Source organism: Erythrolamprus reginae, chromosome 2 (assembly GCF_031021105.1).
Source record: "Erythrolamprus reginae isolate rEryReg1 chromosome 2, rEryReg1.hap1, whole genome shotgun sequence".
Taxonomy (NCBI): domain Eukaryota; kingdom Metazoa; phylum Chordata; class Lepidosauria; order Squamata; family Dipsadidae; genus Erythrolamprus; species Erythrolamprus reginae.
Window position 1 is genome coordinate 1,576,158 of NC_091951.1, and position 13,815 is coordinate 1,589,972.

Sequence of the window (13,815 nt, forward strand, 5' to 3'; positions counted from 1 at the left end):
TGCTTACTCTCTGTAAACCGCTTAGGGAGGGCTGTGAAGCACTGTGAAGCGATATATAAATCTAAATGCTATTGCTATGCTATTGCTATAGTTAATTAAGTTCAAGGTTTAGGGTAAAATAGCCGAGTAGTAATTAAGATATGTGATGATGCATTTTATTTATGGGAAAACAGATTTAGTAGAAAAAATGGGATGGGATATTTGATATACCAGTATTTTAAATTGTGGATTGTTAAATTAAAGGGGTTTGTGTAAGATTTGAGGATGATGTATATTGATTATAGCAAAACAGAACAGTAGATGGAACATGAAATGATAATTTAAACTAAATTAAATTAATTAAATTATGAGAAGTTGAAATATAGTGGGACAGAAAATATGAGAAATGTATGTAGTAAATAGGATGTTTAATTGATGTTATTGTAAGGGATTGGGAATTTGAGTGATTAGTAATATTATGTTTGTATTAAGAAGAAAATAAGATAAATATGTAAGGAAAATATTGTGAGTTGGAATTGAAACAGAGATGACAATGAAATGGGACTATGTATATGGAAAGGTATTTAAGATAAATCTAGACACTTTGTACATAAAATATGCAATGTTTGTTAGAAAAAATAAAAACTTTTATAAAAAATAAAAACTTTTAGGAGGGGTTCAGATGAAGGGGGAGGAGAAACTCACCTGCAGGTGGTTAGACGGGAGTTGGTGGAAGGAGAAAAAGATCCAATCAGGACCCTTCAAAACATATAGGAAATAGTACAAGGGCAGACTAGATGGACCATGAGGTCTTTTTCTGCCGTCAATCTTCTATGTTTCTATGCAGCTTTTAAATAAAATTTGGGATTATAGATTAGTATATTTAGTTTAAAATTACAGTAATTGGATTTAGGCTACTATATTGTATTGTTTTCTTTTTATGTTATAAGCCACTCGAAGTCCTCGGAGAGGGGTGACATATAAATCCAATTAATAATAATAATAATTTCTCATGTGGGTTTGCTTTGTTTTTCATAATAAGTCCATTTGCATCTAAGAACATTAACAATCTTTATGGACTAGCTTTAAAAAAAGGAAGTAGCTGTACAAAGTGAAACAATTTGTGACTATTTGTGTGAACAAGAAATGTAAATTCTAGATGAGAAAAAAAATATTTCAGCAAGAAAAGGGATGGAGCATTTTTTAAATAAAAGAAAAACGAAATGTTACAATTTGACATTTTATTGAAAACATCTTCAACTTGTATAGATTACTTTTAGTAGTTCATTCAGCTTTTCATCCTCCTGAGGTGGCTAAAATGAGGACCCATAAACTGCTCAGAGAAAAAGTGGGAAAGCATTGTGGAATAGTACATAAATCTAAGTGGAATTGCTATACAGTTTCTCCAGATTCTTTTATGAGACGATAGATATCTATTCTGAGCAAAGGTCTTTCCACATTCTGTGCATTTATACGGCTTCTTCCCTGTGTGGATCATCTTATGGGAAGTAAGTGCACTGCTCCGAGCAAAGGTCTTGCCATACTCCATGCATTTATAGGGCTTCTCATCTGTGTGGGTCCGTTTATGGGAAATAAGATTAGGTTTTTGAGCAAAGGTCTTTCCACACTCCATGCATTTATACGGCTTCTCTCCTGTGTGGATCCTTTTATGGGAAATAAAATTGCTTCTTTGAGCAAAGGTCTTTCCACATTCTGTGCATTTACACGGCTTCTTCCCTATGTGGATCATCGTATGGGAAATAAGTGAACTTCTATAAGCAAAGATCTTTCCACACACTATGCATTTAAATGACTTCTCCCCCGTGTAGCTTTTTTTATGGGAAATAAGATTAGGTTTTTGAGCAAAGGTCTTTCCACATTCCATGCATTTAAATGGCTTCTCTCCTGAGTGGATCTTTTTGTGTCTTCTAAGTCCACAGCCACTTGTAAATGTCTTTCCACATTCCAGGCATTTATATGGTTTCTCCCATGTGGATCCTGTTATGGGAAGTAAATGTACTGCTCTGAACAAAGGTCTTTCCTCACTCTATGCATTTACATGGCTTCTCCGGTGTGAACCGTATTATGGGAAGTGTAGTGTTATCAGCAAAGGTCTTTCCACACTCGATACATTTATATGGCTTCTCTCCTGTGTGGATCATTTTGTGTCTTCTAAGTCCACTTCCAGTAGTAAACGTCTTTCCACAATCCATGCACTTAAATGGCTTTTCCCTCATGTGGATAATTTTGTGGATAGTAAGTCTACTGCTCAGAGCAAAGGTCTTTCCACACTCCATGCATTTATATGGCTTCTCCCCTCTGTGACTCGTGTTATGGGAAGTAAGACGACATCTTTGACCAAAGGTCTTTCCACATTTCATGCCCTTATATGGTTTCTCCCCTCTGTGAATCAACTTATGGGAAGTAAGTTGCCTGCTTGTTCTAAAATATTTTCCACACTCCAAACATCTAAATGGTTTCTCCCCTGTGTGGATCAACTTATGGGAAGTAAGATGAGCTTTTTGAGCAAAGGTCTTTCCACACTCCATGCACTTATATGGTTTCTCCCCTGTGTGGGTCATTTTATGGTAAGCTAATGTACTCCTCTGAGCAAAGGTCTTTCCACACTCCATGCATTTATATGGTTTCTCCCCTGTGTGGATCCTGTTATGGATAGTAAGTTGCCAGCTTGTTCTAAAATATTTTCCACACTCCATGCATTTAAATGGTTTCTCTCCTGCGTGAATCAACTTATGGGAAGTAAAATTAGCTCTTTGAGCAAAGGTCTTTCCACACTCCATGCATTTATAAAGTTTCTCTCCTGTGTGAATCAACTTATGGGAAGTAAGATTACATCTTTGACCAAAGGTCTTTCCACACTCCATGCATTTATAAGGCTTCTCCCCTGTGTGGGTCATTTTATGGTAAGTAAGATGAGCTCTTCGACCAAAGCTCTTTCCACACTCCATGCATTTATAAGGCTTCTCCCCTGTGTGGGTCATTTTATGGTACGTAAGATGAGCTCTTCGACCAAAGGTTTTTCCACACTCCATGCATTTATAAGGCTTCTCCCCTGTGTGGGTCATTTTATGGGTATTAAGTTCACTGCTGTAAGCAAAGGTTTTTCCACACTCCATGCATTTATACGGCTTCTTCCCTGTGTGGATCAACTTATGGGAAGTAAGTTGCCTGCTTGTTCTAAAATATTTTCCACATTCCAAACATTTAAATGGTTTCTCTCCTGTGTGAATCAACTTATGGGAAGTAAGATAAGCTCTTTGAGCAAAGGTTTTTCCACACTCCATGCATTTATAAGGCTTCTCCCCTGTGTGGGTCATCTTATGGGAAGTAAGATGAGCTCTTTGACCAAAGGTCTTTCCACATTCCATGCATTTATAAGGCTTCTCCCCTGTGTGGGTCATTTTATGGTATGTAAGATGAGCTCTTCGACCAAAGGTTTTTCCACACTCCATGCATTTATAAGGCTTCTCCCCTGTGTGGATCATGTTGTGGGAAGTAAGATGATCTCTTTGAGCAAAGGTCATTCCACACTCCATGCATTTATAAGGTTTCTCCCCTATGTGGGTCATTTTATGGGAAGTAAGATGATCTCTTTGACCAAAGGTCTCTCCACATTTCATGCACTTATATGGTTTCTCCCCTGTGTGTATCAACTTATGGGAAGTAAGCTGCCTGCTTGTTCTACAACTTTTTACACTTTGCAAACATTTTGTGTCAATCACTTTTTGAGATACAAGAACGTAATTCCCAAGAAAAAGAATTAATGTCCCATTGTAATTTTGTCCGTTGTGCTTCCTTATAGCATCTCCACCTTTGTTTCCGGTTAAATAGTGTTCATTTACTTGTACTTCAGCTTTGTTTAGCTTCACACTCTTCCCAATATAGTTTCCCCTTATTTTAACTTGGGGGAGAAAGTCTTGCATCGGAGCATCGGTGGAGGATGAGCTTTCCTGATTCCAATTCTTTGACTGGTTTCTCTCAGGGCTTTTGACTTCCATTCCAATTCCAAAATTCTCCACTCCGTCTTTAGCATCGATCACTTGGAACAGTTCACAGGAATCTTGATTCTCCTGCCCATTATTACCTTCAAAGCGAAAGGGAAATAAAAAATGGTAACAAGGTTAGAGAAAAAGATCAAAGTGTAGAAAGTCAAGTGGATTTCCTGATGGATTTCTCTGAAATTCCACTAGGTTGTACGTTTGCATGCTTACAGAGGTGTGATATAGACATGATGATTTCTATATTCATGAATCATCAAAGTTTTGAAAATATCTAGAAAACATCTCATTCTTTACAATTATCTATATACAGTGGTGCCTCTACTTAAGAACTGAATTTGTTCCATGACCAGGTTCTTAAGTAGAAAAGTTTGTAAGCAGAAGCAATTTTTCCCATAGGAATCAATGTAAAGGCAAATAATGTGTGCAAACCCATTAGGAAAGAAATAAAAGCTCAGCATTTGGGTGGGAGGAGGAGGAGGAAGAGGAGGACAGTCGCTGCCGAAGGAAGAAGGTGAGGTGAGGGGAATCCAAAACTTTAAGGCTTTACTACACTTTCAGTAAAATAATATCTTCTCACGTTGCTTCTGATCTTTCCCCCAACTAACTTCAGATTGTGTCTCCTTGTTCTTGTGTCCACTTTCCTATTAAAAACACTTCCCTCCTGGACCTTATTGAACCCTTGAACATATTTAAATGTTTCGATCATGTCCCCCCCTTTTCCTTCTGTCCTCCAGACTATACAGATGGAGTTCATTAAGTCTTTCCTGATACGTTTTATACTTAAGACCTTCCACCATTTTTGTAGCCCGTCTTTGGACCCATTCAATTTTATCACTATCTTTTTGTAGATGAGGTCTCCAGAACTGAACACAGTAATCCACATGTGGTCTCACCAGCGCTCTATACAGTAGGATCACAATTTCCCTCTTCCTGCTTGCTATACCTCTAGCTATGCAGCCAAGCATCCTACTTGCTTTTCCAACCGCCTGACTGCACTGCTCACCCATTTTGAGAGTGTCAGAAATCACTACCCCTAAGTCCTTCTCTTCTGAAGTTTTTGCTAACACAGAACTGCCAATACAATACCCAGATTGAGGATTCCTTTTCCCCAAGTGCATTATTTTACATTTGGAAACATTAAACTGCAGTTTCCATCTCTTTCTTATAAACCAAACTGTGCTACTTAGAAGACCATGAAGGGGGACTGGAATTAATGTAAGAAGAAAAAAAAACAGAGATGAAATGATTTTATACAATTACGTATAGAGGAACCCTTACCTAAGGAGGCCACCATCCTCGATGTTTCCAACATAACTTCGTGATACAGGGCTTTCTGGCTGGGATCAAGTAGCAACCATTCTTCACTGCTTAAAGAGATGGCCACCTCCCCAAAGGACACAGGACCCTAAAGAAGCAAGAATCCCTGTGAGCAGACGCGATGGAATTTGCAAAATCTCCTTCAAGCTGCAAATCTTAAAAGCACAAATATGCCTGGAGATTCTCAGTCATCCAGTCAGTCAGGTTCTGCATTTAAGAAAGAAAACCCAAATGCATTGGCATAGAACATGAGACGTGGGACCTTGGAGTCCTAGTGGACAACCACTTAAACATAAAGTAATGTTCCCTCTAATTTTTTTCCGGTGTGGGCGGAAAAGTATAGTGTCTGAGCAACAGTCCCTTTGGGACTGGGCGGCATAGAAGTATGTATGTATGTATGTATGTATGTATAAATAAATAAGAAAAAAAATCCCTTCTTTTTTATTAAAAGAAATTAATAATAAAACAAACCCAAAATCTATTACTATTATTATTATCTTCTCCTCTTTTTCCATCCCTTTCTCCTCCGGTGTGTGTGTGTGTGTGTGTGTGTGTGTGTGTGTGAACTCTTGAACCATTTCCAATGACAGGTGAGTATTGGAAATGGTTCATGAGTTCACACACACACACACACACACACACAAACGGCTGGGTTTTTTTTCTCTGTTATTATTTGGGTGCTTTTTACCATATGCTTTAAATCAAGAGTAATTTCTCTCTCTTTCTCATTCTCTCTCCCCCTCTTGCTCTCTCTCTCTTTTTCTCACTTTCTCCCTCTCTTTCTATTTCTCTCCCCCTCTTGCTCTCTCTCTCTCTTGTTTTCTTTATCTTTCTTTCTTTCTATCTCTCTTGCTTTCTTTCTCTTCTCTCTCTTGCTATCTCCCCCCATTTTTTTTTCTCTCTCTCTCTTTCTCACTTATTTTCTCTCTCCCTCTCTCTCTCTGTCAGCAAGGGGGCTGTGAGAGCACTATCTCTGAGCGCTTCGGGAACGCCTGCCCTGCCTTTACTGCAGCCCCTTTGCTGAAAGCTCGGGACGAAAGTGCTCCCAGTGAAGGGGCTGCGAGAGGGGCGGGGCGGGCATTCCTGAAGTGCGCGGAGAAAACCCTCTCTCGCAGCTCCCTGGCAGAAGTGGAGAAGGAGAAACCGCAGCCCATGCCGCGGGAGAAGTTGCGTCCCAAGGCAGGAGGTGGCGGAGGAGCAGAGGGGGCGGATCGGGTGGACAGGGGCAGGGCCGAGAGGCCAGGGACGCGATGGGGCCGGAGGCATCGTGGGGAGGCAGGGGCGGCCGCGGCTCCCTTCCCTTCTACTGTCGGCACCTCCCCGTCCCCGCACCCCCCCCGCAGGCTGGCAAGGGGATGGGGAGTGCGCGCCCGTGGAAAAGGGTGCGCGGGGGGTATTTTGAGGTGCGCGGGTGCGCACGCGTCCAGCTTACAGGGAACACTGGTCAATAGTATGCTACAGTTGTCAAAAAACCCACAACAGAATCAAAGGTTGTATTAAGAGAGGGATGGAATCAAGATGACATAAAATATTACCGCGTTTTCCCAAAAATAGGAAGGGGACTTATTTTCTTTTGAGCCCCAAAATATGGCTTTGGCATTATCCGGGGTTTTTTATTATTATTTTGGGGGTACAGTAGGGAGGAAGTGTCGGACTGGATGTGGGAAGTGTGGGATGGAGACTCATTTTTGGCAGCTGGGATGTGTTGGGCCGCAAGATGCCCATTCTACCGGGGACTTGTAGCTCTATCGCGTTCCTCCGTGTTGTGTCCAGGAAAAACATTGTAAGAAAAAAATCTCACGAGTCCGAGAAGTATGAAGTTTTACTACAATGTTTTTCTCTGGACACAATACCAAGGTATAAAGCCCTTCATGGCATCGGACCAGGATATCTCCAGGACCGCCTTCTGCCGCACGAATCCCAGCGACCGATTAGGTCCCACAGAGTTGGCCTTCTCCGGGTCCCGTCGACGAAACAATGTCCTCAGGCAGGGCCCAGGGGAAGAGCCTTCTCTGTGGTGGCCCCGACCCTCTGGAAGCAACTCCCTCCAGAGATTAGAACTGCCCCCACCCTCTTTGCCTTTCGCAAACTCCTCAAAACCCATCTCTGCCGTCAGGCACGGGGAAATTGATTCCTCCGGGCTGTTTCATTTTATGTATGGTTGGTTTGGGATAATAATAATAATTTATTAGATTTGTATCCACCCCTCTCCGAAGACTCGGGGCGGCTCACAACATGCATGACTGTTTTTATAATAAGGGTTTTAAACTGTCTTTTTTAACCATTAGATTTGTACTATGTATTGTTGTTGTAAGCCGCTCTGAGTCTCTGGAGAGGGGCGGCATACAAATTTAGTAAATAATAATAATAATAATAATAATAATAATAATAATAATAATAATAATAACATAAAAAGGTACTCTAGAAAGGTAAGGTGTGCATCATGTGGTCCAACATGTCCCACCCTGACCCAATGGCAAACAGCATTATGGCTGCTTCCGTTCCCTGCCATCTCTTTATCGGGAGGGATGGCAGGATGGGGCAGGGGGGAAGCGAGACACGTGGAGCGTGTCATCCGCAGGCATCTGGTGGCCACCTGAGTCGAATCCTCTGCTGTGTCACCAGCACTTTGAAATGCATCCCTGCCTGCTAGGGATCGAGGCTCTGGAGCCGCCATGGCGGGAGGGGGGAAGAGCCCCGCATCCCCCACTCCACAGTGACATGGAGAGACGTGAAACTGCCCTTCCACCTTCCCCCCCCCCCCCCCGGGATCCGCCTCCCTGCACCTCTGGCTTGGCAGGCGACTCTCTCAGTGGGCTTCATAGAAACATAGAGGAAACATAGAAGACTGACGGCAGAAAAAGACCTCATGGTCCATCTAGTCTGCCCTTATACTATTTCTGTATTTTATCTTAGGATGGATATATGTTTATCCCAGGCATGTTTAAATTCAGTTACTGTGGATTTATCTACCACGTCTGCTGGAAGTTTGTTCCAAGCATCTGCTACTCTTTCAGTAAAATAATATTTTCTCATGTTGCTTTTGATCTTCCCCCCAACTAACTTCAGATTGTGTCCCCTTGTTCTTGTGTTCACTTTCCTATTAAAAACACTTCCCTCCTGGACCTTATTTAACCCTTTAATATATTTAAATGTTTCGATCCTGTCCCCCCTTTTCCTTCTGTCCTCCAGACTATACAGATGGAGTTCATTAAGTCTTTCCTGATACGTTTTATGCTTAAGACCTTCCACCATTCTTGTAGCCCGTCTTTGGACCTGTTCAATTATGTCAATATCTTTTTGTAGGTGAGGTCTCCAGAACTGAACACAGTATTCTTTTCTTACTTGATTTGGAGGTTCAACCGCTGTTTGATCTCCTTGATAAAAACCAGAAAGCTTCATTCTTTGTTTCTCTGTATTGAATTAATAATTTCATAATTAAAAAATAATAGGAGATATTCTATAGAGGAGAAGAGAGAGCAAAAATAAGGCAGGTGGGTAATTGGAAGATTTCATTACCTTCTGAGGTGTCCTTGAGGTGACTTGGCTCTTCCCAAGGGATCCTCTTGAAAAATAGCTCATGAGGGGGATTTGGTGGCTTCTTCTGTCCCTCAGGATCTCCGATCTTCACAGTGCCGCACTTCAAACAGGAGGAAGGAAAAAAGAAGCAGAATTAATGTACGTGACACATAAAGTGGATTCTTATATTCGGGAACAGAACCTCAAAGCCCCCAATATCCATCTGGGAGGTTGAGTGAGAAAACAATAGAACAAGGTTTTCAAAAATTGATGAATTGGCCAATCTTAAAATACAATCATAATTAATATTTTATTGTCTTCACTCTTCTCCTTGTATGTCAAATCATCATATATAATCAACTTGCTGAGAACCGTGGCTCAACGGAGTTCCCCTCTTCTTGAAGGGGATCCCCGATATCCCTGCCTTTTGGGGACCTCGTTCTTTTAGAAACAGGTCGGAACCACCCTGGAGGGATGGTGAAGAAGTGGAGAGCTGCTGGCAACTGGAAGGAGTGAGTGACACTCCACCCCCCAGCCAGCCGGCTTAGTTCCACGACCAGAGGCAGGGGACAATGTTTTTTTAAAACCATCCAAGCTGTGGTGGTTTCAAACAGAACGATTGAGTTAAGAACCTGGAAGGACGGAAGTGCTGGAGGTGGAGAAGAAAGGCTGGCGATGGATTTGGTGAGCTACTTTGCTGGAAAAATAATTTGGGAAAAGTTTCTTCTGAGTTTAAAGGAAACAGCATATAGAAAAATTGGGGAAGTGGATAATCAACAATGAAATGATTTATTTATTTAATTGAATTTATATGCTGCCTGATCCCTGAGGACTCAAGGTGGCTTACAGCAATCATGATAAAACAATATAATCAGATAAAATATTTAGTAATACTAAAAAACACTCCTTAATAATAAAAACCCTATAATATAATCACTCCATTCATATACCAAACATCCCAATCAGTTCGTTTCTTGGCTGGGGTTAAAGATGTAAGTCCTCATAGTCCCCAGGCCTGCTGGCAAAGCCAGGTTTTCAAGGCTTTTTGGAAACCCAGTAGGGTGGGGGCAGTGTGGACCTTGGGGGCTAGTTGGTTTCAAAGAGCGGGGCCTGCCACAGAGAAGGCCCTCCCCTGTGGGCCTGCCAACCCACACTGTTTAACCAAAGGGACTGGAGGAGGCCAACCCTGTGGGCTCTGTTTGGTCACAGGGTGGTATGCGGCAGGAGACCATCCCATAAATAACCTGGTCTTAAGCCATCTAGGGCTTTATGCATAAAGGCGCATAAAGGCGCAATCCAGTCTAGAGCCCCTGATGCAGCCTTATTCCATGTCTTTGAATAGAGGGTATACAGGTAGTCCCCGGCTTATGACGTCCCCGACGTACGACATTTCGTCATTACGACGACCCGGGGACAGTTTCGAAGCCACCGCTGCCGCCTCCATTCGGGCAAAGGGATCTCTGTGATGGGCGGCGGCTTCGGAGACCCCGTGGAGATCCCATCACCCGAACGGAGGTGGCGGCGGCTTCAAGAGACCAACAGCCGGTCCTTCTCGGTGCTGCGCTGCTGCTGCCTCTGAGGTTGCCGCCGCTGCCTCCATTCGGGTGAGGGGATCTCCATGGTGGCCAGCCTTGGATGCTGCAGCAACGCAGTGCCAAGAAGGACCAGTTGTTGGTCACTTCAAGCCGGTCTTTCTCGGCGCTGCGTTGCTGTAGCCTCCGAGGCCGCCCACTGTGGAGATCCCCTCACCCGAACGTTCAGCAGGAGGCTGGCTGTTGGTTGCCGCCGCCGCCATGTAAGTAGGAATATTCATGTAAATCGGAATATTCCGACTTACACCAAACTCGGCTTATGACAGGCTGTGGGAACGGATTCCCGTCGTAAGTCGGGGACTACCTGTATGTTGGAGTTGTATTAGCATGTTATTGTGGAGAAAACATTTTTTTAAAAATTGCAAAAAAAGAATTGATGAATTGCCACATATAATGAACATCAGAGAAGTTTGGGAAGGAGGGGTGAAGTATTGAAACACAATCTTTAGCCTCTTTTGAGCTCTCAAAAGTGTCTCACCTGCAACTGGACCTGCTCCTTCAGGAGGAAGCCTTCCAGCAGGGCCACCGCCTGGGAGCTGGTCTCTGCTCCACACTCCCGCACCCAGCTCTTCATTTCTGGGGGCAGAAGGAACAGGAGCTGCTGCAAAACCACAAAGTCTAGCATCTGGGCCTTGGTGTGGTTTTTTGGTCTCAGCCATTGCCTACTAAAGTCATGGAGTCGCCTGCAAAGTCCTCGGGGATCTCCAGCCTCCTGGTATTGGATGAACTTCCAGGGCTGAACTTCGGAAGGGAGGATGGATTCTTCCTCCAGGATCTTCTGCCCAGTTCTCGTCCAGAGTTTCCCTTCTTTCCCAGGCTGAGCAGCTGCAGGGCCTTTTCCGCTTCCCTCCTTTGCAAGAGGTGGGGTCTCCATCCTTTCTCTGTCCTGCAGAGCAACTCCAAATGGGTCCAAGGACTCTTGGGGGTCTCCAGGTGCCTTTTTCCTTCAAAGGACCATCTCTAGGGCCGCAGGACTGGTCTATGCAAGTAATTCCGCATTTTCCCCCAGGAGAAAGTTTTGCCTTGGAAAGACCACAAACGATTTCCAGTTCCTGTATCTGAGAAGGAAAGAAAAGCAAAGGTTAAGAATGAGAAAGTGGCATTTCCAGCACAGGGCTGAGGTCCTCTCAGAAGGGCCGGGAAGGAGGCAGGTGGAGAGGCCGCCCCGCTTCTCTCCCCCTCCGGAGCCAGGATCAGGTCCTCGGGGAGCCTGGTGCGAATCCTGCCTCCTCCTCACTCGGCTTCTCTCTTCTCCTGCTGGGCCTCTGCAAGGCCTCCCCTCCCCTCCTCTCCTCCCAGTCGGATCCTTCCCCGGCTCCCCGTTTGCCCCTGCGGCTGGGGAGCATGGGACCCAGAAGGACAACCCCATCCCTCACCCGGGGCCCGTCTCGATCTTCTCCGTCAGACTCTCCAGCAGCCTCTCCGTCTCCTACGGAGTCCAGGGTGCAAGGAGAGCGAGTGCGGCGTCCTAGAGCGGCAAGCGTTTGTGATGTCACTTCCTCCGCAGCCTCTTGTTGGAAAGGCAGCCGTGACGTTCGACTTCCGGTGGGCCAATAGGGAAGCGCCCGATGTCCCCTTCTCTTGGCGGAGGGCGCCCCCTGGTGGATTTGGGGCAAAATGTCGGGATGGTAGAAAGGGCGGGAAGGAGGAACCCGAAGGGAGAGGACGGAGATGATGGACATGGGAGTAGGGGGAAAAACCCTCAATGACTCAATGTCAGAGTAAGACTTCGACGCCCCAGAGGCGGCACTTTCTCCCTGTCCCGGAACCGTGTGTGGAGATGGAGAAAAATCTCTCTGGAGGATTTGAACTCGCCTCCTCCAAGAACAGCCGCCCTGAAGGGTCCACAGAGATCGGAGGAAGCCTCCAAAGGGTCCAAATCCTGTCAGAAAGGGCCGGGCGGTCAGAAGACGAAGGCCGGGAGCCTTTCTGGGGAACCTCCGAGTTCCTCGCCGCCTAGAAGCGGGTCGTCAAGGGCGGACTCGGATTCCCCTCCAGCCCAGAGAGTTTCGGGCGATCTCCTCACACTCCTCCCCCCACTCGAGATCCCCTGTGTCTGGGAGTAGATCCCCTGCAGCGGTTCATCTGCTTGAGAAGATGGTGGGGGCATCCATGAGGGGGCTCCCCTCCCCCAGCCTTCAGGGCTTTCGCTCCCCAGTGGCGCCTCGTGAGGCGAATTTCCCCCTCGGTCCCTCCGTGGAAATGGGTTTTTTTTCTCCTCATAAATCAGCTTTATTTTCCTTTTCCACGATCTCCCTTTCTGAGGTTTACAAATCTTTTTCTCTAGCCAGAGATGAGGCGCCATTTCGCCCTCTTCGCTTCTGAATGAAGAAGTCTGAGGTAAAAAAATGCTTCCCTCCATTACGGAACGAGGTCCCCGCCCCTTTCTCCTCAGTCTCTTTCCGCGGGCACCAGAGCCGAGTCAATCTGAGAAAGGGAGCGGTGTGTAAAGAAAGAAGACAACTCGATTTTGAAAACCCCAATCTTTTCCCTGGCTGTGGCTTCCCTGCTTGTCTCCCACCTTCCTCCCCTGCAGGCCGGGCTTCCCCAGAGAGCCTCCCGGCCGTTTCTGACAGGATTTGGACCCTTCGGAGGCCGCTCCCTATCTCCGCGGAGGCTTCAGGGCGGCTGTTTTTATTTATTATTACAGTTGAAAGGGACCCTGCAGGTCATCTAGTCCAGTGTTTCCCAACTGCCAGCGAATGCTGGCTGGGGAATTCTGGGAGTTGAAGTCCAGATATCTCCAAGTTGCCACGGTTGGGAAACACTGATCTAGTCTCTCTAGCTTGAGCAGGGGGTTCTTGAGGAGGTTTTTCTTCCTCTCCACAAACGGTTCCTGGACAGGAAGGAGAGGAAGACGGAGAAAATGGCGGCTCTGGAGAAGCCGAGGTCTCTGTCTGACAGGGAGCCATTGAGAGGAGCCTTTCCTCCTCTTCCCATGCTCACTGTCCCCTCTCCCTTCTCAGACGCGCTCCTCTTTCCCGCCCTTTCTGCAATCCTGGCACTGCCTCAAATCCACTAGGGGGCACCCTCTGCCGAGAAAAAGGAACTCCAGGGGCTTTCCCATTGGTCCACTGAACGTCACGGCAGGTTTAGCTGAGGCGGCGGCGAAGGAAATGACATAACAAACGCTTGGCGCTCTAGGACTTTGCACTCACTCCCCTTAACCGCTGGTGGCTCTGCAGGGGACGGAGAGGCGGGTGGGGGGCATCCAGACGTGCCTGGGTGAGGAGCGACCCGTCAGGGATCCCAGCCGCCCTCCGCCTGCAGGGGAAAGCGAGGATGCCGGGAAGGCGGCAGGGATCCAGGGAAGAGGCCGAGTGGGGGGGGAGGGTGAAGGAGGGTCGCCCTTAAGGAGACCCAGCAGGGGAGGAGAGAAGCCGGGT

The 13,815-nt window shown here is 45.8% G+C and overlaps 2 protein-coding genes across 2 annotated transcripts; both read right to left on the bottom strand.

Moving 5' to 3' along the window:
• Positions 1-1,205: 1,205 nt before the first annotated feature.
• Positions 1,206-2,017, bottom strand: LOC139158426 (zinc finger protein 506-like; the record flags this gene model as incomplete). The annotated part of the gene is made up of 1 exon (XM_070735732.1): positions 1,206-2,017. A coding segment is annotated over one exon (750 nt), but the record flags the coding sequence as incomplete, so codon positions are not given.
• LOC139162884 (zinc finger protein 665-like) lies at positions 1,206-11,897 on the bottom strand. Its single transcript, XM_070743779.1, has 6 exons — positions 11,806-11,897; positions 10,908-11,487; positions 8,838-8,958; positions 8,664-8,731; positions 5,280-5,406; positions 1,206-4,084 (listed from the first exon to the last, which is right to left on the bottom strand). Exons 2-6 carry the CDS (start codon positions 11,301-11,303, stop codon positions 2,022-2,024), a joined length of 2,775 nt encoding a protein of 924 aa, XP_070599880.1. The 5' UTR covers positions 11,304-11,487; positions 11,806-11,897; the 3' UTR covers positions 1,206-2,021.
• Positions 11,898-13,815: the final 1,918 nt, after the last annotated feature.